Source organism: Hemitrygon akajei, chromosome 3, assembly GCF_048418815.1.
Source record: "Hemitrygon akajei chromosome 3, sHemAka1.3, whole genome shotgun sequence".
NCBI lineage: Eukaryota > Metazoa > Chordata > Chondrichthyes > Myliobatiformes > Dasyatidae > Hemitrygon > Hemitrygon akajei.
In genome coordinates, this window is record NC_133126.1 from 54552415 (window position 1) to 54577440 (window position 25026).

General features: G+C 37.8%; 3 protein-coding genes across 6 annotated transcripts in view; 2 read left to right on the forward strand and 1 right to left on the reverse strand.

Annotated features, from left to right (window-relative positions):
* LOC140725012 (mitochondrial import receptor subunit TOM20 homolog) overlaps positions 1 to 1245 on the forward strand; it is a 19270-nt gene extending 18025 nt beyond the window's left edge. Inside the window, exon 5 of the mRNA XM_073039938.1 lies at positions 1044 to 1245. Coding sequence (XP_072896039.1) covers positions 1044 to 1097 — 54 coding nt within the window. The 3' untranslated portion in view covers positions 1098 to 1245. The remainder of the gene's footprint in view (positions 1 to 1043) is intronic.
* Positions 1001 to 18700, reverse strand: timm9 (translocase of inner mitochondrial membrane 9 homolog). Of its 3 annotated transcripts, none has more exons than XM_073039939.1 (4): positions 18585 to 18700; positions 3980 to 4054; positions 3776 to 3871; positions 1001 to 1535 (listed from the first exon to the last, which is right to left on the reverse strand). In XM_073039939.1, the coding sequence occupies exons 2-4, from the start codon at positions 4016 to 4018 to the stop codon at positions 1398 to 1400; spliced, it is 273 nt and encodes a 90-aa protein (XP_072896040.1). In that variant the 5' UTR covers positions 4019 to 4054; positions 18585 to 18700; the 3' UTR covers positions 1001 to 1397. The 3 variants fall into 3 exon arrangements, with proteins under 3 accessions (XP_072896040.1, XP_072896041.1, XP_072896042.1); XM_073039940.1 differs by lacking the exon at positions 18585 to 18700 and adding an exon at positions 18175 to 18429; XM_073039941.1 differs by lacking the exon at positions 18585 to 18700 and adding an exon at positions 7278 to 7300.
* Positions 18701 to 18831: 131 nt separating this feature from the next.
* Positions 18832 to 25026, forward strand: part of kiaa0586 (KIAA0586 ortholog) — a 514968-nt gene continuing 508773 nt past the window's right edge. For both annotated transcript variants that reach the window (XM_073039936.1, XM_073039935.1), the window contains exons 1-2: positions 18832 to 19494; positions 21357 to 21439. In XM_073039936.1, the coding sequence (XP_072896037.1) occupies positions 19284 to 19494; positions 21357 to 21439 (294 nt within the window). In that variant the 5' untranslated portion in view covers positions 18832 to 19283. The remainder of the gene's footprint in view (positions 19495 to 21356; positions 21440 to 25026) is intronic.

Genomic DNA, 25026 nt, shown 5'->3' on the forward strand with positions numbered 1-25026 from the left:
TTAAACTGTAAAAGGCAATGGCGAGCACAAAGCGAGGTTGAATTAACTGATTTGAGAATCGAGTCCCAAGTCTCATCAGATAAGGAGATACTTAAATCAGGTTCCCAAGCCATTCTAATTCTATCCGCAGGGGCACGTCGTAAGAATGCTAATTTATCACGAATAAATGATATTAAGCCTTTACCCAGTGGATTAATAGAAAGAAAGAAATCCATAACATTTTTCTCAGGCATTTCAGGGAAGTTAGGAATTAAAGGATTAATAAAGTGTCTAATTTGGAGATATCTAAAAAAATGGGCATTAGGCAGATTGAACTTAGCAGAGAGCTGTTGAAAAGATGCGAAGCGATTATCAATAAAAAGATCTTCAAAATGTCTTATGCCCTTCCTATACCAATCATGGAATGCTGAATCATAAGTATTAGGTAAAAACAGGTGATTATGTAAGATAGGGCTAGAAAAGGAAAAACCATAGAAACCATAAAATTTCCTAAACTGGGCCCATATACGCAAAGTGTGTCTAACAAGAGGATTAACAATTAATCTGGACAAACTACTAGGGAGTACAGAGCCAAGAAGTGCAGAAATAGATAGACCTTTAGTGGAACTCAACTCCATTGCCACCCAATTAGGGCACTCAGGTTGGCCATGGAAAAAAGACCAAAAGGTAGCACAGCGTATATTGGCTGCCCAATAATATAAACGAAAGTTAGATAAAGCCATTCCACCCTCTTTTTTAGATTATTGGAGATAAACTTTATTAATTCTAGAACGCTTATGCATTTACTGATTTCTATTTCTTTAAACATTTCATGATTTCAGAAGTGAGTCAACTTAATTTAAATCTTGATTCTATTTACCAAAGAAATTAGTCTGAAGCATGTTGACTATTTTGAATTAAATGGTTACTTTGAAAGCAGTAAGTAGGAGTCCTATTGATGTCAAGTAGTGTAAAGTGCAAATTGTATTTAAACAACTATTTTCAAATAAAGAATAAAATGTGTAATTTATGATTTTTAATAATTTCTCTTTCCCTCCTTACAGCGTTTTCTTGCAGGAATGAACGCACAGAATTTGGTAGATGATGATGTTGAATAAAATGTTTACACTTTCTTCGGCTCCAACAAAGTTTATTCCATCATTGTGAACTCCTAACTTCAGTGATTTAATGTTGAATTAAGTTTACAAACTAAGTCAAAACTGTACCATTCACTTTCAAAATAAAACAGAAGCCTTGGTCCATCAATATATTGAATTCCTGTTTCCATCTACTTTTGCTTGATTATAGCACTCATTTCACTTGGAACCAGCATTGTGGACATTAAAAATGTGGTCATTCTTCAGTTAGTACAAGTAGCTTGCACTCCATTTATACACTACCTCCCAAATGGTCCTTTGTTATACACGAGGTTGGCTAATCAGTCCTGCTTTTGCTGCTAATGCTTCATTTTGTTGAATATGATATTCTTGAAAACGCATCGATATTCTTTGGGTCATCTTCAAATATTTTTGAAGGCAGTGTTCTGAACAAGTTACCTGCATTTAAAATAAAAATCAAATATTGTTCACAAAAATGAAGTTATCATATTCTCAAACTTTCTACAGTATATATTTTAGAGTAAAAGTAAAATATGCACAAATCTTCAGAACAATATTTGCAAATTTTCCCTATTTTGATGGAGAAGATCCTGAGAGGCAGGATTTATGAACATTTGGAGAGGCATAATATGAATAGGAATAGTCAGCATGTCTCTGTAAAAGGGAGGTCGTGCCTTACGAGCCTGATTGAATATTTTGAGAATATGACTAAACACATCGATGAAGGAAGAGCAGTAGATGTAGTGTATATGGATTTTATCAAGGCATTTGATAAGGTACCCCATGCAAGGCTTATTGAGAAAGTAAGGAGGCATGGGATCCAAGGGGACATTGCTTTGTGGATCCAGAACTGGCTTGCTCACAGAAGGCAAAGAGTGGTTGTAGATGGGTCATATTCTGCATGGAGGTCAGTGACCAGTGGTGTGCCTCGGAACTGTTCTGGGACCCTTACTCTTCGTGATTTTTATAAATGACCCGGATGGATTAGTAAATTTGCTGTCGACATAAAGGTTGGGGGTGTTGTGGATAGTGTGGAGGGTTGTCAGAGGTTACAGCAGGCTACTGATAGGATGCAAAACTGGCCTGAGAAGTGGCAGATGGAGTTCAACCCAGATAAGTGTGAAGTGGTTCATTTTGGTAGATCAAATATAATGGCAGAATATAGTATTAATTGTAAGACTCTTGGCAGTGTGGAGGATCAGAGGGATCTTGGGGTTTGAGTCCGGAGGACACTCAAAGCTGCTGCATAGGTTGACTCTGTAGTTAAGAGGGCATACAGTGTATTGGCTTTCATCAATTGTGGGATTGAATTTAGGAGCAGAGAGGTAATGTTGCAGCTAAATAGGACCCTGGTCAGATCCCACTTGGAGTACTGTGCTCAGTTCTGGTCGCCTCACTACAGGAAGGATGTGGAAATCATAGAAAGGGTGCAGAGGAGATTTACAAGGATGTTGCCTGGATTGGGGAGGATGCCTTATGAGAACAGGTTGAGTGAACTCGGCCTTTTCTCCTTGGAATGACGGAGGATGACAGGTGACCTGATAGAGGTGTATAAGATGATAAGAGGCAGTGATTGTGTGGATAGAGGCTTTTTTCTAGGACTGAAATGGCTAGCACGAGATGGCACAGTTTTAAAGAGCTTGGAAGTAGGTACAGAGATGTCAGGTAAGTTTTTTGATGCAGAGAGTGGTGAGTTTGTGCAATGGGCTGCCAACGACAGTGGTGGAGGCGGATACTATAGGGTATTTTAAGAGACTCCTGGATAGGTACATGGAGCTTAGAAAAATAGAGGGCTATGAGTAACCCTAAGGAATTTCTAAGGTAAGGACGTGTTTGGCACTGCTTTGTGGGCTGAAGGGCCTGTATAGTGCTGTAAGTTTTCTATGTTTCTATTCGATACTGATGATTAGATTGAATTTGTTCTACTTTTTCCATTGAGCTAGTGCTGTGAAAATTCTATTGATCCTCCTCCCAGATGTATGGGAGAAGAAAGTTTTTTAAAGTTTCAAAGATTCATTTAATGTCAGAGAAATGAATACAATATACATCCTGAAATGCTTTTTCTTCACCATCATCTGACACAGACATTGCCTTTGTTAGAGATTAGACAGTTCCAGCTTTCTTCATTGTATTCCACATTAACATGTTCTTCTAAACTCCACTTAATGTGGTCCAACTTGTGCTTTATTTAAATTTGTACATAAAGGCGGGTGTTGTTGGCCAATCAGTGCAAATGAAATGAGTAGCTTGATAAAGTATTTTAGACAATTGCTGGAATCAAATTACTCTGGGTCTGGTCACAAAGTACCGGTAGATAAATTAGGTAAGAATGGTAGACATCCTTTCACAAAGAACAAAACTGAATACACAAATGGGATTTTAACATCTGTCCAGTGGTAACTTCATGGTGATAATACATTTTAATTACTTTGAAAAGGTATTTTTAAAAATCCCACAAAATTAATCCACTTAAATTGGATGGCTTAATGTTTAAAATAAATAGTTTCTTACCAAGACTGGCAAGGAGAGATCATTGGACTGCTTCACATTTGTGCAAGTTCAAACCAAAACAAGGCAGATATACCTAAGCGATTTCATAACATTTTGCCTGAATATCTAAAGTAATTTAAATTGGGTTAACTTAAACCACTCAAGTAATAAATCAATACCGGATGTACCTCTTCTGTTTTCACATCCCTGGTTGTAAAATCCTTTACACAGTCCATAAAACAGTGCTCTGTAAGTTTGTTGTATGTACCCAGGAATTCTTTAAACTGTACATAGAAGAGAGAAAAAATATTAAATCCCATATTGCCTCCATTGGAAACTCACAAATACATCAATTAACTTTCAGTAATAAGCAAACATTGGATGAAAATTACCTGTTTTATCTGGTCTGTTTCTGATATTTGTGCTGCCATTACAATGTTTTCAGGTCTTGGGAAATGTTACTGCATCTGGCACCAAAACAACAATTCAATATATAATTGGAAAGAGAAAGATCTTAAATCTATGTATTGCCTTGGAAAACCAATTATGTCATTTAAATAACTGATGATATTGAAAGGTTACCAAAATAGAGGTTAAATCACATGGAAAAAGAAATGCGACTGAATCCCTTTTCTTTAGAATCCAAAGGTGAAGGGGTCATGGAAGTCTTTCAGATACTGTTTTAAAAGACTTCCATGACCCCTCCTTCAGAACAAACAATCTCTGGCTATTCAAATTCTCTCCTTGGGTCGAATACCAAAAGATTAGTCATGTATCAGTTTTTAAAATCTAATAATTATCACAAAAACAATTCAGGAAGGCTAACTAGAGTTTAGGTATATTCTCACCAATGTTATAGTACCTAACAAGTAAACAAGCAATATCACAAAAATGCTTATAATCTGAAAATTTAAAGAAAAAATCTCAGTAAAGTAGCATCCGTGGAGAAATTAGAATCAGAAATCTAGAAAGATCCTGCCACAAAATCTTTAAAATGTCAGAAACAGACCTCATTTTAATAAAGGTACAGAACATTAAAAATAGGGGTGGGTGGGAGGAAGACAAATGGAAAAATAAACTGAAATGGTTAAATGGTGGGGATATCCACAAGAGTGAAGCAAAACTGTGGAAAAAATTATTGTCAAACTGACAATAAAGGGGAAGAGAAAGTACGAAAGAATAAAGTAGGCTGTGATGCTGAAAAGAATTTGAAAACCTTTTGTATGTAATAGCAACTGGTCTTTTGAGAGGGTTTCCCCCGCTTTATATAGCAACCTGTTCCATTTAACCACAGCATTAATGTGGAAATTTGCTAGAAACTATGGATGAAATTACTTAGAACCTTTGGAACAATATCAATGGCTAAAAGTATGAGTAAGAAAGAAGAACTAAAATGGAAAATAAATCATACAGGCAACTTTTGTGAAGAGAATACTTTTTAAAAATAAATTTGTCAGTTAAGTGAGACACAACTTTGTTCTGTATGATGACAAGATTGACAATCTAAATACCACTGAGGCAAAATATTGTCAGCACACTGCTATTTTCAGTCATGCATACTGTATTAGGTAAAATAAGTACTTTTTTGCAGTACCTATTGCCTTCAATACCTACTCACTGGAATACAGACAGTAAAATAAAGAACACCTAACTTCATACTTTGTCACACTCATTTAAATAAGTTCACTGATGTTCATTAAGTAAAGTAACATTTTTACACCTTTTAAATCTGCTTATTTTGTAACAAAAGTATATAATTTAAATAATTTTTATTCTAAAAGAATGGATTTGTCATGAAGATACAGGGTAGTGGTAGAGGGATATTTTTATGACTGGAGATCTGTGACCAGTGGTGTTCTGCAAAGTTCAGTGCTGGGAGCTCTAATTTTTAATGACTTGGAAGTAAATGTAGGTGATTAGATTATTAAATTTGCAGATGACAAAGATTGATTGTGGATAGTGAGGATATTAGGTGGAGAAGTGGCAGATGAAGTTTAATCTGGATCAGTGTGAGATGCATTTTGGTAGGTAAAATGCAAGAGGCTAAGTATAGCATAAATGGCTTATGAAACGATGTACAGAGGGATCTAGAGGTGCAGAGGTGATTTTAAAAATTGCAACACATGGGTAAGATGGTAAAGACCCAAGACATGTTTTCCTTCATCATTTGAGGCATTGAATATAAAAGTTGGGAAATCCTGTTGCAGCTGTATAAAACTTTAGTTATGCCTCACACGATATACTGTGTGCATTTCTGGTCACTACGCTATAGGAAGGATGTGGAGGCTTTAGAGAGGATGCAGAAGTAGTTAACCAAGATGTTGCCTGGATTAGAGAGTATTAATCAAAAGGAGAGATTGTTTTCTGTTAAGTATTATATAGTCATGGAAAACTACAAAGAAACTGTAGTCTGTGCCAAACCATTAATCTGCCTGGTCCCGTCTACCTGCACCTGGACCATAGCCCTCCATACTCCTCACAGCCATGTACCTATTAAATTTCTCTTAAATGTTGAAATTGACTCTGCATCCACCACTTATGCTGGCAGCTTGTTCCACATTTTTGCCACCATCTGAGGGTGAAGAAGTTTCCCCTCATGTTCCCTTTAAACATTTCATCTTTCAACCTTAACCCATGACCTCTAGTTCTAGTCTCACCCAACCTCAGTAGAAAAAGCCTACACACACATACCATATCTATACTCAATTTTGTATCCCTGTATCAAATCGCCTTTCAATCTTCTACATTCTAGGAATAAAGTCCTAACCTATTCAACCTTTCCCTATAACTCAGGTCCTCAAATCCCAACAACATGCTTGTAAATTTTCTCTACTCTTTCAATCTTATTTCCTGTAGGTAGATGACCAAAACTGGACACAATACTCCAATTTGGTACTCAGCAATGTCTTTGTCAATTTCAACATAACATCCCAACTCCTGTACTCAATACATTGATTTATGAAGGCCAATGTTCCTAAAGCTTTATTTATGACCCTATCTACTTGTGATGCCACTATCAAGGAATTATGGATCTGTAATCCCACATCACTCTGTGCAGACACAACAGAAGCATTCCCGTGCATATCCAGCAAAGAGCTTTAAAAAGCAGGAAGTTTTTAACGGGAGTTGTTGATCAGAGGACTGCAGAGACAACAGACGATTTCTCATGCAGGTCAGGCAAAGAGCTTTAAAAACCCAATCTCTATAAAAGAGAGGTATCGCCTAGTGCAGCAGTCATCGTTGGAGTAGTCTTAGGCAGAGTAGTAAGTCTTTGGTGAGAACAGTTGGAGGCAAAGTAAGTAGGTAAGTTTATTTCTTACTTAAATCTTGAGAGAATAGGGGATACGTCTGCAGAGCCAGTGTTCTGTCCTGGGTGGTCAAATGTGGGATTTCCGGGAAACTTCCAGCCTCCCCAATGACTACATCTGCACCAGGTGCTTTGAGATGCAGCTCCTTAGAAACTATGTTAGGGAACTGGAGCTGCAGCTCGATGACCTTTGGCTTGTTGGGGAAGTGAAGCAGTGATAGACAGGAGCTACAGGGAGGTAGTCGCTCCAATGCTACAGGAGACAGATAAATGGGTGACTGTCAAGAGAGGGAAGGGAGAACATTAGATAGTGATGAGCATCCCTGTGGCCATCCCCCTAACAATAAGTACTCCATTTTGAGGACTGTTGGAGGACAACCTACCTGGGGGAAGCAGCAGCGGCTGTGCCGCTGGCACTGAGTCTGGCCCTATGGCTCACAAGGGTAGGGAACTGAAGAGGATGGCAGCAGTAACAGTCCTCTGTAGTCAGGGGGACAGATAGGTGATTCAGTGGATACGAAAAGGAAACATGGATGGTAGTTTGCCTCCCAGGTGCCAGGGTCTGCGATGTTTCTGGATTCATCCACAATATCCTGAAAAGGGAAGGTGTGCAGCTAGAAGTGGTGGTACATATTGGTACCAACGACAGGTAGAAAAAAGGAGGTCCTGAAAAAAGAATACAAGGAGTTAAGGAAGGAAGGAAACAGAAGCAGGTCCTCAAGGGTAGTTATCTTGGGATTGCTGCCTGAGCCACAGTGAGGATAGGAATAGAATGAGGTGGCAGATAAATGTGGGGCTGAAGAATTGGAGCAGGGGGCAGGGATTCAGATTTCTGGATAATTAGGACCTCTTCTGGAGCAGGTGGGACCTGTATAAAAGGGACGGGTTGCACTTGCATCCGAGGGAGACCAATATTCTTGCAAACAAATTTTTTAGAGCTGTTGGGAGTTGTTTAAACTAATATGGCAGGGAGATGGGAACCAGTATGACAGAGCTGAGGATGAACCAGCGTGTTTGTAAGTGCATGATGGGTGTAACATGAATGTAAAAAGGACAAGCCAATGATTAGGTACAAATGCAGAGACAGCAAAGAGTTAAATTGTACCAGAGGCAAAATTCAAAAGGGCAAAGAATGCAGGACTGAAGGTGTTGTATTTAAATGCACACAACATTCAGAGTAAGGTGGATGAACTTGTGGCACAATTAGATTGGTCGGTATGACATTATGGGCATCACTGAGTCATGGCTGAAAGAAGGCCATAGTTGGGAGCTTAACATCAAAGGATACACTTTGTACTGAAAGGACAGGCAGAAAGACATAGGCGGTGGTGTGGTTCTGTTGGTAAGAGGTGGAATTACATCTTTAGAAAGAGGTGACAGGGTGAGAGAATGTTGAATTTTTGTGGGTGGAGTTAAGAAACAGCAAGGATTCACGGGGATTGGGAAAATCTGATTTGTGTCAGATCGCAAGAGAGGGAGTTTGTTGAATGCCTATGAGATGGCTTTTTAGAGTAGCTTGTGCTTGAGCCTACTCAGAGAAAAGCTATCTTAGATTGGGTGTTGTGTAATAACCCAGATCTTATGAGGGAAATTAACGTAAAGGAACCCTTACTTTCTGCTTAGTTTTATTTCATGGGCTTATATGAAACTACAAAAATGGTCGCAGTGCCGTGACTTCCGGTTTCTCCCTGAACTTACTTCCTTCTTCCGGGTTCATGAGTTCACTTTTTTTTCAAACTTATGTGTTAACCGTAATAAATATTGTCAATATGGATAGGACTATTAACTTTGTTTCTTGGAATACTAATGGTTTAAATCATCCGATCAAACGGAAAAAAACATTCAAAGTATTCCATAGAATGAATGCTAATGTTATTTTTGTACAAGAGACTCATGTAAGGAAGGTGGATAGTCAACGGTTGTTTAGGTTTTGGAAGGGCCAACAGTATCACTCAAATTCGCAAGCCAAAGTAAGAGGTGTTTCCATTTTTATAGATTCATCAACTTCTTTTATACATCATGAAACAATTTCAGATCCACAAGGTAGATTTTTGCTTATTACTGGTCTACTTTTTAATCAAAAAGTTGTTTTAGTTAATGTTTATGCTCCAAATACCGATTGTCCTGAATTTTTTAAATGTTTATTTACATCCTTTCCTAATTTGAATCAATATAGATTGATAATGGGTGGGGATTTTAATTGTTGTTTAAACCCTTTGATGGATAGATCCAAGCCCACCCAAACTCTTCCAAATAAATCGGCTTCTCTCATTAACTCTTTTATGATTGATTCAGCTATTTGTGAAATTTGGTGTTTTTTACACCCTAATGACAAAGAGTTTTCATACTTTTCCCATGTTCACCATAATTACTCAAGAATTGATTACTTTTTCATTGATCACCATTTACTTACAGATGTTATGGATTGTAAATATGACTCTATTACCATATCTGATCATGCACCTTTGAAGTTATCTATTAAGATGACGGATTCATATATTAATACTAAAGGTTGGAGGTTTAATCCTGTTTTATTGCAGGATTCTGACTTTGTCAACTTTATTAAGCAGCAAATTGATTTGTTTTTCTCAACAAATTCTACAGCAGAGATCTCTAGTGGAACTTTGTGGGATACTTTTAAGGCATATATTCGTGGACAGATTATTTCATATTCTGCTGGAGTTAGGAAACGAACTAATTCTAAAATATTATCACTAGTTGATAAAATCAAAGCAATTGACAAGATTTATTCAATGACCCCTAGCAAAGAACTTTATAAAGAAAGAGTGGAACTTCAAATGGAGCATAGCTTACTATTATCCTCCTCGATTGAAAGTCAGTTAATTAAATCAAAAGCTCAATTCTATACATATGGAGATAAGTCTGGTAAATTACTAGCTAACCAATTGAAAATTGCTTTGTATAAACGACAGATTACTAGGATTCGTAAACAAGATGGTACTTTGACGATTGATCACAAAGAGATAAATAAAGCCTTTCAAGATTTTTATAATTCCTTATATCAATCAGAATGTACTAAGGACTCTTCTATAATAAATGAATTTTTAAGGAAATTGAATATTCCAAAAGTAACTGTTGAGGATAGTGTATTTTTGGATACACCTATTACTGAGTCTGAAATAGAAAAAGCTATTTTTTCAATGAATTCGGGTAAAGCTTCTGGTCCAGATGGTTTTTCTACAGAATTTTTAAAATCTTTTTCTTCCATACTTTCTCCTTGGCTTTGTAAAATTTTTAAAGATGCATTAAGTATAGGCAAACTACCACAATCTTTTTATGAAGCTTCTATTTCTTTAATTCTTAAAAAAGATAAAGACCCTACTGAATGCGCATCCTATCGGCCTATATCCTTGTTGAATACGGATTTTAAGATTTTCAGTAAAATTTTGGCTATTAGATTAGAAAATATATTACCTCGAATTATTTCTGAAGATCAGACTGGATTTATTAAAAATCGCTATTCATCTTTTAACATTAGAAAATTAATTAATATTATTTATACCTCTTCATCTAAAATACCAGAATGTGTCATTTCTTTAGATGCCGAAAAAGCATTTGATAGAGTCGAATGGCCATATTTATTTAATACAATGCAACATTTTAATTTTAGTTCAAAATTTATATCATGGATTAAATTAATATACCATAAACCCTTAGCTTCGGTTTTTACCAATAATCAAAGATCCCCTTTTTTTCAGTTATTTCGGGGTACAAGGCAAGGTTGTCCTTTAAGTCCTTTATTATTTGACATTGCTTTAGAACCCTTGGCTATAGCTATTCGTGAATCACCCAACATTTTCGGTATTACCCGTGGGGAGACGACGTATAAGGTATCATTATATGCGGATGACTTGTTATTATATATATCTGACCCTGAAAGATCTATTCCTGCTATTTCTTCTTTGCTTGCTCAATTTACGTAGTAACTTTTCTGGTTATAAATTGAATTTTAATAAGAGTGAACTATTTTCATTAAATATGCATGTTCCAATCTATAATCATGTACCATATAGAATTGTTACAGATTATTTTACTTATTTAGGTATTAAAATTACTAAAAAAACATAAAGATTTATTTAAAACTAATTTTCTACCTTTAATCGATCAAATTAAGCAACTTGCTAATAGGTGGTCTCCACTATCTTTGTCTTTGGTAGGCAGAGTTAATGCCATTAAGATGATGATATTACCTAAATTTTTATATTTATTTCAAGCATTACCAATTTTTATTCCTAAATCTTTTTTTGATATGGTTGACTCTAAAATATCTTCTTATTTGTGGCAGAACAAAAATCCTAGATTAGGCAAAAAATATTTACAGAAGCCTAAGAAGGAGGGCGGCTTGGCTCTACCAAACTTAAGATTTTACTATTGGGCAGTTAATATACGGTATTTAATATTCTGGACACAAGAATCGACTACAGCTGCTTGCCCACAATGGGTAAATTTGGAATGTAAATCTGTGCAAGATTTTTCACTGATCTCAATCTTAGGATCTTCACTTCCTTTTAAGTTACTCAAAATGAATAAACAGATAACTAATCCCATAGTCAAGTATACATTATGAATTTGGTTTCAATTTCGTAAATTTTTTGGCTTGAATAAGTTTATGCTGTCATGTCCTATAATATCTAACTACTCTTTTCGGCCTTCATCTATAGATCAAGCTTTTCTTTTATGGAAAACAAAAGGTATAACATGTTTTCGTGATCTGTTTTTGGATGATAATATAATGTCCTTTGAACAGCTATCTAATAAATATAATTTACCTAAAACCCATTTTTTTAGATATTTGCAAGTCAGAAATTTTCTGTATAATGAATTAAAGTCTTTTTTGAAAGAATGTCCATTGGACATTACAGAAAGAATTTTAGCCCTCAATCCTTGTCAAAAGGGTTTCATAGCTATCATTTATAATATGATTATGAGTGTACAGCCTGATGTATCAGAAAAAATTAAGAAGGAATGGCAAGAAGAATTGCATTGTCCTATATCTACTGAGCAATGGGAAAAAATTTTATCATTGGTAAATTCGTCCTCTATTTGTGCTAAACATGCCCTAATACAATTTAAGGTTGTACATAGAGCTCACATGTCTAAAGATAAACTTGATCGATTTTATTCTTATGTTAATTCTACCTGTGACAGATGTCATTCTGATGTTGCTTCATTGACTCATATGTTTTGGTCTTGTCCTTGTTTACAAAATTATTGGAAAGATATTTTTAATATTATTTCAAGAGTTTTAAATATCAATTTCCAACCGCATCCTTTTACTGCAATTTTTGGTTTACCAATGATAGATAATAATCGTCTATCCGCTTCATCTCAACGAATGATTGCATTTGTTACATTAATGGCTAGAAGATCTATTTTACTGAATTGGAAAGAAATTAACCCTCCAACTGTATTTCAGTGGTTTTCTCAAACTATTTCTTGTTTAAGTTTAGAAAAAATTAGAAGTGTGGTTTTTGATTCTTCAGTTAAATTTGAGGAAACTTGGAGACCATTTATTCAACATTTTCATATGAGTTAAATGGTCTGATCCTGAACCTTACTGTTATTATCCTTAATTATTTGGATGGAGGTTCGGAGTTATCGGCACTACTGTATGTATTTAACATTATGCAATTGCCCATGTTGGTTAGTTGTTTTTTAGTTTTTTTTTTAGTTTTCTTTTAGTTTTTTTGGGGTTTTTTTTCCTCTTTTTTTCGATTCTTTTACATTAATACTATGAGTTTGGGAGGCCTTGTATATTGATTATTACATATCTGATTGTCTATTTAAACTATTAATTATGTACTCTCAAACGTTTTATATTCATATTTCACTTATGTTTTTCTTAAAATTAATAAAAAGATTTAAAAAGAAAAAGAAAGGAACCCTTAGGAAGCAGTGATCACAATATGATTGAATTATACTGCAATTCGAGAGGGAGAAACAGAACTCACATTTATCAGTATCACAATGGAATAAAGGGAATTATAGAGGCATGAGAGAGGAGCTTGCCTATGTGGATTGGAGGAGAATATTGTGGGTATGACAGCAGAGCAGAGATGGCTGAAGTTTCTGGGAATAGATCACGAGGTGAAGGATAGATACGTCCCACAGAGGAAGAGGTTCTCAAATGGCAGGGGTAGGCAGCTGTGGCTGACAAAGGAAGTAAAGGACTGCATAAAAGCCAATGAAGGCATATAAAGTAGCAAAAGCAAGTGGAAAGTTGGATGATTGGCAAGCTTTTAAAATTCAACAGAAGGCAACTAAAAAAGCTATAGCATGAAATATGTCACTCCACTTTTTAAGAAGGGAGGAAGGCAAAAGAAAGGAAATTATAGGCCAGTTAGCTTAACCCCAGTGGTTGGGAAAGTGTTGGAGTCTATCGTTAAGGATGAGGTTTCGGGATACCTGGAGACTAATAATAAAATAAGTCAAAGTCAGCATGGTTTCTGTAATGGGAAATCTTGCCTGGCAAATCTGTTAAGAGTTCTTCGAGGAACTAACAAGCAGGGTGGACAAAGGAGAGGTAATGGATGTCATTTACTTGGATTTTCAGAAGACATTTGATAAGGTGCCACACATGAGGCTGCTTGACAAGATAAAATCCTATAGCATTACAGGAAAGATACTGGCATGGATAGAGGAATGGCTGACAGGCAGGAGGCAATGAGTGGGAATAAAAAGGGCCTTTTCTGCCGGTGACTAGTGGTGTTCCTCACGGGTAAGTATTGGGACTGCTACTTTTCACATTGTCAATGAGTTGGATAATGTAATTGATGGCTTTGTGGCAAAGTTTGCAGATGATATGAAGATAGGTGGAGGGGTAGGTAGTGCTGAGGAAGCAATATGATTGCAGCAGGACTTAGACAAATTGGAAGATTGGGCAAAAAGTGGTAGTTGGAAGACCGTGTTAGGAAATGTACAATAATGCACTTTGGTAAAAGGAACAATAGTTTGGACTACTATCTAAATGGGAAGAAGGTTCAAATGTCAAAGATGTAGAGGGACTTAGGAGTCCTTGTGCAAGACTCCCAGGTTAACTTACAGGTTGAGTCTGTAGTAAAGGCAGCAAATGCAATGTTGGCACTTATTTCAAGGGAATAGAATATGAAAGCAAGGAGATAATGCTGAGTCTTTATAAGACACTGGTCGGGCCGCACTTGGAGTACTGTCAACAGTTTTGGGCCCCATAGCTCAGAAAGGATGTGTTGTTAACAGAGAATGTCAAATGGAGGTTCATGAGGATGATTCAGGAAGTGAAGGGTTAACATATATGGAGCCTTTGACAGCTTCTGGCCTGCACTCACTGGAATTTAGAAGAATGTGTGGTGATCTTATTGAAACCTACCGAATGTTGAAAGGACTAGATATGGTTGATGTGGAGATGTTTCCTGTAGTGGGGGTATCCAGAACAGAGGTAAGGAAGAATTTTTTTAGCCAGAGAATAGTAAATCTGTGGAATGCTCTGCCACAGACTGCAGTGGAGGCCAAGTCTATGGGTATATTTAAGGCAGAAGTTGATTGTTTTCTGATCGATCAAAGCATTAAAGGATATGGCAAGAAGGCAGGTGTATGGGGTTGAGTAGGATCCGGGATCAGCCATGATGGAATGGTGGTGCAGATTCGACAGGCTGAATGGCCTAATTTTGTTCCTATGTCTTATGGTCACTGAAGTTACGCTCACTGGCCTATAATTTCCTGGCTTATTCGTAGAACCTTTCTTAAACAACGGAACAACTTTAGCTATCTTCCAATCCTCTATGGCTAAGGATGCTTTAAATATCTCTGCTAGGGCTGCTTCAGTTTATGCACTATCCTCCCACAGGGTCCGAGGGCACATTTTCAGGCCCTAGGGATTTATTCCCCCTAGTTTGCCTACAAACAGCAAGTCCTTCCTCTCAATGATCTATAAAGGGTCAATGACTTTGCTGCTGCATTGACTCTGTATCCATCTCCCAAGTAAAAATAGATGTAAAAAATCCATTCAAGATCTACCCCATCTCTTTTAGCTCCATGGATAGCTTGCCAGTCTGATCTTACAGAGGACCAATTTTGACCCAGTTATCCTCTTGTTCTAAATATATATCTAGAAGATGCAAGAATTCTCCTTCCCCTTGTCTACTAGAGCAACCTCACATCTCCTTTTAGCCCTCCTGATTTTCTTAAGTATTCTCTTGCATTTCTTATACTCCGCAAGCACTTCATTTGTTCCTGCCTGCCTATACCTGCTATGCAGCTCCTTTTTCTTAAGCAATATCTCTTGCAAATCTAGGTTCCCTTAACCTGTTATCTTTGTCTTTTATTCTGACAGGAACATATAAATTCTGTACTCTCAAAATTTCAGTTTTGAAGGCCTCCCACTTTCCAAGTACACCTTTGCCAGAAAACCTGTCCCAAGCCACACTTGCCAGAACCTTTCTGGCACCATCAAAATTAGCCTTTCTCCAGTTTACAGGACCAGATCTATCCTTTTCCATAATTACCTTGAAACTAATGGCATCATGAGCACAAGAAGCAAAGTGTTCCCCTTCAACTTGTCACCTTCCCTGTCCTATTTTCTAATAGATCTGGTATTGCTCTCTCTCTAGTTGGGACTTCTATGGACTGATTAGGGAAATTTTCTTGAATACATTTGACAAACTTTTTTCCACCCAGCGCTTTTGCAGTGTGGGAGTCCCAAACAATATGTGGAAAGTTAAAATCACCTACTTTCACAACCTTATGTTTCTTGCAATAGTCTGCGATCTCTGCAAATATGTTCCTCTAAATCCAGCAGACCGTTGAGTGTCTACAATATAATCCCATTAACATGGTCATACCTTTCTTATTCCTCAGTTGTACCTATAAAGCCCCATCAGTCTGTCCTGACTGAGCAGCGCCTTGACATTTTCTCCCTGACTAGTAATGCTACCCCTTGGATTCAATCACATCTAAAACAACAGAACCCCTAAACATTGAGCTGCCAATCCCATACTTCCTGCAACTAGGTGTCTCACTGATGGCAACAATCCCCTAATTCCATGTGCTGCTCCATGCTCACTTCTACTTGTATTTAAATATACAATTCAGAACATTAATTCCACCATGCTTGACTTTTCGATTGCTGAATATTGGGGGCTGTGGGGTGATCTGATTGAAATATATCAAAATTTTGATGGCATAGATGATTTTTTTTTCCCAGGGTGTAAATGTCAAATACTGGAGGGCACAGGTTTGAGGTCAGTGGGAAAGTTTAAAGGAGATGTTAGGTGTAGCCAAGCAAATCCTCAGACCAGGGAGCTAGGAACCATTGGAAGGTTGGCATAATTGTCCTTAGACTAGTGGACGATCCAAATCTACAAAAATAGTGAGGTCAAGTATTAAGTCTGGGTTCACAGGTTAGTGGTACTATGGCAAGAATAGGTGCTACTGGCCACATGAAGGTCTATTTGATTAGAGATGGACTATTTAACATGATCAATGTTGAATTCTGTTCAATGAAAGAGAAATAATAGAGCAGCCAACTCAGTGGAGCTTCATTTTCCTGCCTCTTTCATATTTGGAAATTTGCATTCAAAGCTTCCACCAGACTCATTATCCTTTGAAGTGACTATCAGTGACCCTTCTACCTTTCCATCCAACTTGTCAAACCAAATTCCTAGAAGTTCACAGTAAAGGTATAAACTAACCCTCTCTGCAAGTGATAAGAGGCAGCGTTAACTGCTCTGGGGACTTCAGCAGTGAAAACCTTTAACAGCAGCCAGCAAAAGTGTACTTTGAGGGCTCCAACCAAGGAAGCAAAGTTAGCACCACCACCAGCTAAGGCAGGAGACCAGTCTTTGTGAAATGCAGAGTATCTTGGACTCTGGGAGCCCAATTTAAGTATTCTTATGATAGTGTGCGAATAAAGATGCATTTGCACTGGGATCTAACATGTGTTCTTTTGTTTGCCTTGCGAGTATTGAATACCTGTGTATAAAAGGAATATTGATTGAAGTGTTCAGAAAGAGGAGTAACAGAGGCAAGTTATTTTTTGCAGAGTCAAGCAGATTCCTGGAATACGCCATTGGGGAAGTGGTAGAAACAGAAATAATAAAAATGTTTCAGAAACTTAAGGCCAAACGACATCTGTGGGGGAAAAGGAATTGTGAATGGTTTGTGTCAAAATCCTTCACCAGTCCAAATTCCAAGATCAGATACAAAGTGAAATCTGTTGTAGAAGGTGGTATACCATTGTTCAAAGCATCACCAATTCCTGACAAACTCAAGCCTTCTCTTCAAAGTCAAGAAGCATTACCAAGAACTTCCCATCTACACATCAGGAACATAGAAGAGACCGGAGGAGTACATCACTTAATTAACCAGGTCTTTCCTCATTTGTGAAAGCACAAGAGTTCCCACGTTGGTCTCATTAACTACTTCTGATCCCCATGGATATTCTGGTTTCTTCCCGCAATGCAAAGACCTATGTGTTAGTAGGTTAATTGGTCATATAGGTGTAATTAAGGAGCATGGGTTTGTTCTGCCAGAAGTGCATGTTACCATCTCACTGCAAAAAAACGAATGGAAATAGGGATATGCATAAAGGGTCAATAATCAGTGTATCCTTTGCACCAGGGGTGTATTAATTACCCTTGATGAATACATATCTCATTGGAAGTGGTGCAAAGAGTTAGTATTTAGTTATGCAAACACGAGGAAATCTGCAGATGTTGGAGATTCAAGCAACCCACACAAAATGCTGGTGGAACGCAGCAGGCCAGGCAGCATCTATAGGAAGAAGTACAGCCGACATTTCAGGCCGAGACCCTTCGTCAGGACCTCGAAGGGTCTCGGCCCGAAAGGTCGACTATACATACTTCTTCCTATAGATGCTGCCTGGCCTGCTGCGTTCCACCAGCATTTTGTGTGTGTTGTTAGTATTTAGTTGATGTGCTACATGCAGCAGAGGAAAAGTGAAAGGAATGTTCGAAATCACATATGAGAAATAATTAAAGTTTTGTTTAGATATCATGGACATACTGAAATTGGATACAATTCATCTACTGCAGAATGGAGGGCGATTAAAAGGGAAACAACTGGTTGGTAGGGGAAGGGCAAGGCAAGAGCAAGGGAACGAAAGCTGAACTATCGAGAACTTGCAGATAGAAACTTCAAACAGAAAAAAAAATCAGTACAGAATTTTAACAAACGTAGACATTAGAGAAAATGAAAGGATATATCGGCGCTGAAAGTAAGGTATTCAGGGTTTATGTGAAGCGGGTCACTGAAAATATGACTAACTTTCATTAAGACTACACATGGACGGGCCAACTACACGTAAAGTGGGTTCGCCGATGCGGCATTCTGTTTTCGACGACGGAACCCTGAACTGTAGAGCAGAAGCCTGTTACTCGGACCAGAAACCAAAGAAGTAAAAGGCAATTTGTTGTTCGAACTCAACGGGTCCAACAGCGTCTGTTCGAAATGAACACCAGTGTTTCGGGGAGAGACCCCCGTGTCCTTTGCTCTCACTCAAACATCTGCAGTCTATCTCGTGTCTCCGGGAACCAAAAGAGATCGCCCTTTGAACCTAACACACAGTTTAAACACGGTCGGCAAGGATGAAACCTCTTCCCCACAGGGCGACCTCGCACCCCTCTTTACTCCCCGCGCCTAACACAGCCAACGCCGCCTTCGTGACCGTGACTTACCCAAGCCTGTTCCCGCCGTGATCTCGTCCCGCGCTCGCACATTCACCACAACGATCTCAGCGGCAGAACATCACGATCTTGGGTAATTTTTAACCGGTGATCAAGGAATATTCGGCTAACATTTTTTTTAAAACCATTAAAACATGCAATAGCCGGTGGGTGATGGAAAGTGGCTTTTGAGTCACGGAGTAACTTTACGTCAGGTTCAAGACCCGGATGCGGCGTGAGACTTTGTTTGAATGTTCGCCCTGATCTGCAGCCCGACAGCGACAGCGGGCAGAAAGGTCTGGTCTTTAGCCGCCGGGACTTCACATTGAGGCGGCTGTCCGAGCTGCAGAGAAAGAACAGGGACCTAATAGTGAGGGGGGGGGGGTGGTGGTGCTGTCCGAACCGCAGAGAAAACCCCCGCTTTGGGCGGAGAGTGTCTATTCACCGGGCAACGGGGACGGGATGGTCACAGCAACTTCACGAAGCTCTTGGTGGGTTGCTGTAATTGAGGGAAAACTTGCCTCCCGACGCATTTAACAGTCAGCTGGGTACAATGCACTCATTTTGAGACTGCCGTCGTGTAACGCTGAGGAGCGGGAAGAAATCGCTGGGACGCTGGACCCGACGGGTTAGAGCGATTTTTACCTATGATCCCATAGAGCCTATGAACGCACATCCACAGCCAAAGGAACTGGATGCTGACGAGGGCAAATGGCAAAGGTATTTGAAGAAGATCGCACCTTCCCTCTTCGGGCTGTGAGCGGAGGCCAAACTTCGGCAAAAAAGTTGTGCCGAGTTACTTCTCCACAGCATGCGGAGGACTCTGTTTACATCCCACCAGCTCTACCAGAAAATAAAGCATGTTTTGAACTTTTAGCACCAGGTGTGGATGTGTCAGAAGGAGGAAGTGGATTTTCTCAAGGTTAACAACAATTCTTCACTTAATGTGTTAGCTTGGATAATTTGGTAAAATGTTAAAACATAGAACGGCATCCAGTGATTGATTTCCATGATGGTCAATAGTCATTATACAAGTGTAGTTACTTTGTAACTTGTATTCAGCATTGTCATGTGGGAGTTTTCAAGTTTTGCAGTGTGGCAAAATTGAAGTTAAAGGTATTCATAAACATACCTGAAGCAATAAGTTACTGATTGGATATTTGCTGATAAATTCCCCAACCTTTGGGGTTATCACTTCACTAAAAATACTTATTTCTAAAGTCCTCAATAGGATAAGGCAAAGATCAATACATATCTACTAAAAAGCAAACACATTTACTCTAATTTTGAAGATGACATGGTGGAAGTAGGGAACAAGCTTGTAAGGATTAATCCTGTAGCCTCAGACTTGAGGGACTGTCATGCTATTGAAGAACCATTCTTCATCTTAACACCATTGATCTGTCTTACATAAAACACTATAATCAGGAACAGGGTTTTCAACCTACAATGTGTATACCAATCTTTGTCATTGAAATGTAACCCTATGTTATTGCTCCATATCCTTCAATATTGTGAAACAAATCCATTTCAGATTTTAAAATGTTAAGGTGCGGTGTCTAGATCAATCTTGGTAGTTATGATGTAATCCAACTGAAAATGCACAGTTGGAAATTACTACAATGATCACTGTTTTATAGTTTAGATTTATTGTGAATAAAATTCTTTTTAAAATTTTTATTGATAATCTGCATATGTACATGACCTGTAATCTTTAAAAATTTTTATTATTACCTCTTCACCATAATTATTTTATTTCCTGCTCTACAATTAAAAAAAGCCAAAAGGAGAGAAAAGATGAAATACAAAGATAAGCTAGCCAATAATATAAAAGAGGATATCGAAAGTTTTTACAAATATATAAAGAGTAAAAGAGAGGTGAGATTAGATATCAGACTGCTGAAAAATGATGCTGGAGAGATAGAAATGAGGAACAGAAAAATGGTGGACTTTGAACTTTGGTTTCACTTCTCATCCGTGCAGCATTACTGGTGTCATACAAGGAGAAATCCTCGATCATATCCTGCATTCTCTTAATTTCCTTCTGTTCTACCTCAGTGTACTTACAGAGTGAGCTGCTTTAAGTGGCATACAAACAAAAGCTTTGCACTGTATCTTGATGTACGTGACAATACTAAACCAATTATCAATTCTTCGTAGCTTCTAGTGGTCGCCTGCAGCTAACCTGAAAATGCAACTACTGTTTCCATGTGCACTTTTTTTGTATTATCATCCAGGTCTATCGCATTGCCATCTGGCATCGCCATTAATGATACATTTTCTGATTAGATGAGCAGATATCCTCACCAGGCAAACACTATAAAGACTAAAAGCATTGTATTGGCTCCCCAGCATCAAATCTTTTCCATGGCACCAACTTCTTATCTCTTTCACTGGGATTCTCTGAAATACAGCCAACCTCTGTCTATTCTTTGATATTCTATTCAACTTTAAGATGAGCTTTTGCACTACAAAAAGAAAAGTTGTAACACAGTGCTGTTATAGGAATTTCTACATTAGAAAGCATTCTTTGAGATATGGTCTTTTACTGTTAATTGGACCCTTTTTAATACACTATTTGGATTCTAATGAAACAATAGTATGTGGTTTTGTTAGGTTTGCTTTAATTATATCTTGGACTAAAGAAGAAACTTCAAATGTGTGAATATTTTTGAAAGCTTATTCCTTGTATCTGGATTTTGTGGATTTTTAAAATTAAATTTAAGGTTTGCAACTCTTTTGTGAGGATTGTACACAATCTTATTTGCAATTATTTGATTTCAGTGCATGATTTGTCCAGAGCAAAATCAACTAGTCAGCGGGCACAAGGAGAAGGTGGATGTGACCATTACAAGTTATCTCAATGGGTAAAAAAAAGTCTTTATTTTATTACCATTGCAATGACAGCTGTACTATTTTGCAGTTTTCATAAGGGACTTTACTTTTCACATTGTTTGGTCATATACATTAATATCTCTTGATTGAAAATTCTTGATAATTTTACGTAAATTAAATGGAAGTGTACTGTTTCAGCTTAGACAAATGACAACTACTTGTATGTTTAATTTGGTGTTGACTGGAGGAAATAAGAAATAGATAGATAGATAGATACTTTATTCATCCCCATGGGGAAATTCAACATTTTTCCAATGTCCCATACACTTATTGTATCAAAAACTAATTACATACAATACTTAACTCAGTATAAATATGATATGCATCTAAAATCACCCTCTCAAAAAAAGCATTAATAAATAGCTTTTAAAAAGTTCTTAAATAGTTTACTAAAATACATTGAATGGTAACTTAAGCTCAGTCATAACCCCGGCACTTTAACGTATCTTTCCCCTGGCGGTTGAATTGTAAAGCCGAATGGCATTGGGGAGTAATGGGGAGTAATAAAGGAGGAGAATTAAAATTAAGTTGTATGACTGCCATTTTTGCTCAGCAAATTGATAAATTAAATTGGTAAAATGGTAAATTGGTTTATTACTGTCACATGCATTAGGTTACAGTGAAAAACTTGTCTTGCATATTGTCCATACAGATCATTTCATTATGACAGTGCATTGAGTTAGTACAAGGTAAAACAATAACAGAGTGCAGAATGAGATCATAAAACACAGGAGCAGAATTCAGCCATTCAGTCCATTGAGTCTGCTCCATCATTTGATCATGGCTGATTTACTTTCCATCTCAACCCCATTTTTCTGCCTTCTCTCCATAACCTTTGATGTCCTTACTAATCAAGAATCTATCAACCTCTGCTTCTAAATATACCCTGTGATTTGGCCTCCATAGCCATCTGTGGCAGTGAATTCCACAGATTCACCACCCTCTGGCTAAAGAAATTCCTCCTCACCTCTGTTCTAAAGGTACATCCTTGTATTCTGAGGCTGTGCTTTTTTGTCCTAGACTTCCCCCACTATAAGAAACATCCTCTCCATGTCCACTCTGTCTAGGCTTTCAATATTCAATTAGCTCACCCCTCCCACCACTTTATTGTTCTCATAAAGTGTTATAGTTACGGAGAGTGCAATGCATGGAGTTAATAAGGTGGAAGGTCACATTGAGGTAGACTGGGTCAAGAATCCATCTTACTATACTAGGGAACCATTCAATAGTCTTATAACCACAGGATAAAGACTTGTCTTTGAGCCAGGTGATACGTGTTTACATATTTTTCTAAGCAAAGGACCATTGCACTGAAGCCATAATGGACGTGCAACGTCAGTACCTGGGCAGTGAGAGAACAGTGGCAAGAATGAAACTTTGTGGGATCATAAAGATTAATAGTTAATACCATGAGCTAATATAGATCAGCAAAGATAGACAATGATTGTGTGGAACTTTGTAATAGAATATGCCTTATTCTAGAAGGTGAGCTGATAATTTGGAAGCTAGGGTAGCTGGCCAAGAAATTATCAGAGTAGTCAAGTATGGAAATGACAAAAGCGAGGCAGAGTAATATCAGCTTTGGCTGGTGAAGTGGTAGATGATATGAAAGTGGAGGTAGATTGTCTTGTGCTGAATTAGATATGAGATAGAAAATTTAACTTGTTGTCAAAAAGATTGTTGAAGTGGTGAGTGTTCCTTCTTAGTTCAAATAGTGACAGGCATCCCAGACAAAATGGATTGACTGAAAGAGTAGTGTTAATAAGGGAGATGGGAGGTTTTGCCTTTTGTCCTGTTATTAACCAGGAGTCTTACAAATTTTGTAAAGTTGGGTTGAAGGGGTATCTGACAACCTAGGCAAGGGTAGTTCGAATCAAGTGTTCGAGAGTTAGAACTTGGATCTTCAATTTTTTATTAAGCTGTCTGTTCTCCTGCCAAATTAGAATGTTTTTAGAGTATGATTGTGGGTAATAGTTGGCATCTATGTCTGGAGTCAAGGTTCTGCAATTTGTTCCAATTTGTTTTCTTTTTAAAGTGGTCTTTAAATCCCAGCTCAGTGTTTGAGCTTTGAATGGATTTCTTATTCCATTTGTTACATGTTTTGTAACTTTTCTGTGAGGTGCCTTGTACATTTTTTTGTGTGTTAAAGTTACTTTATAAATGCAAATATCCGTAGTAAAAGATACTCTATATGATTGTATATAGTTGTTCTTGCTGTATAATGCACTGCCAGGAAAGGATAGGCCTCAACTCTTAGTTGATAAAATTAACTTAGTTAATAAATAAATTAGTTAATAATGACCACATTTGCATGGTGATGAGTTGGAGCATTTGTAGATCTGAGAATTGGTCTTGGCTTTTAGTTGAATTGGCGTGTGAATTTTGGCTTTAGCAATGAAATGATGGGTCTGTCTCTCAAGTGGGTTTTTGATATCTGTCAATATGTGGAATGGAAGGACCCACATTGATCTGTCAGATTTTTGTACAATTATCTGTTCTTGTGATTGATTTTCTCATTTTCTCTCATTCTTTTTCCTTTCATTTTCTCACTTTCTTGTGCTTCAAAGGTAACACAATTGAAACGTTTACATTTTTAACATCTAAATAAACATACTTTAACAAATTGATTTATTTCAGGATTTAACTTATTGTTTAACACATTTGAAGATTAAGTTGGGAGATAGACACTGGGTTGGAATATAAAAGTTTCTCTGCAGGGTATATTTTATATGAATAATTCTGCTTAATAATTCCGCTTAAATAAACAGTCATGCATAATTGTGGCAAGCACTTTGGCCCACAATATCCATGTACCTGTTTATATAAATTCCATTTATAAGGGAACCTTTAATTCCCCTACTTTGCAAAAATCTATCCAATCTTGTCTTACATATTTACTGAGGTAGCCTCATTGGGCAGAGAATTCCACAGATTCACCACTCTCTGGGAAAAGCAGTTTCTCCTCATCTGCATCCTAAATCTACTTCCCTGAATCTTGAGGCTATGTCCCCCAGTCTCTAGTCTCAGTGGAAACAACTTTCCTGCCTCTATCTTATCTATCCCTATTATAATTTTATATGTTTCTATAAGATCTCCTCGCATTCTTCTGAATTCCAGCGAGTACTGTCCCAGGCAACTCAATCTCTCCTCAGAGTCCAACCCCCTCATCTCTGGAATCAACCTGATGAACCTCTTCTGCACCGCCACCAAAGTTACTATGTCCTTCCTCAAGTAAGGAGACCCTTTGCCTACACCCTTTTTGAACAGTGGTGTGACATTCACCCTCTTCTAATCAGCTGAGACCTGCCCAGAGTCCAGAGAATTTTGTCAAAATATCACCAAGTCTCTACTAAAACTTCTGCCATTTCTTTCAGTACCCTGGGATGCATTCCATCAAGACCAGGGGACTTGTCTATCTTCAGTCCCACAGGATTGCTATTGTATCATGGTTCTCACCTCCCATTACATACATAACATCTCTCTTTGGCATGTTAGACGTGTCCTCCACCGTGAAGACCAAAGCAAAATAGTGATTCCAAGCCTCTGGCATTTCCTCATT

Bases quoted from the DNA above. Each gene is read 5' to 3' on its own strand.
- timm9 (XM_073039939.1), bottom strand. From the start codon at position 4,018: ATGGCAGCACAAATATCAGAAACAGACCAGATAAAACAG. The intron at 3,872-3,979 runs GTAATTTTCATC...TTCTATGTACAG, and splicing joins AAACAGACCAGATAAAACAG to TTTAAAGAATTCCTGGGTAC. The intron at 1,536-3,775 runs GTACATCCGGTA...TTTTAAATGCAG, and splicing joins GGGATGTGAAAACAGAAGAG to GTAACTTGTTCAGAACACTG.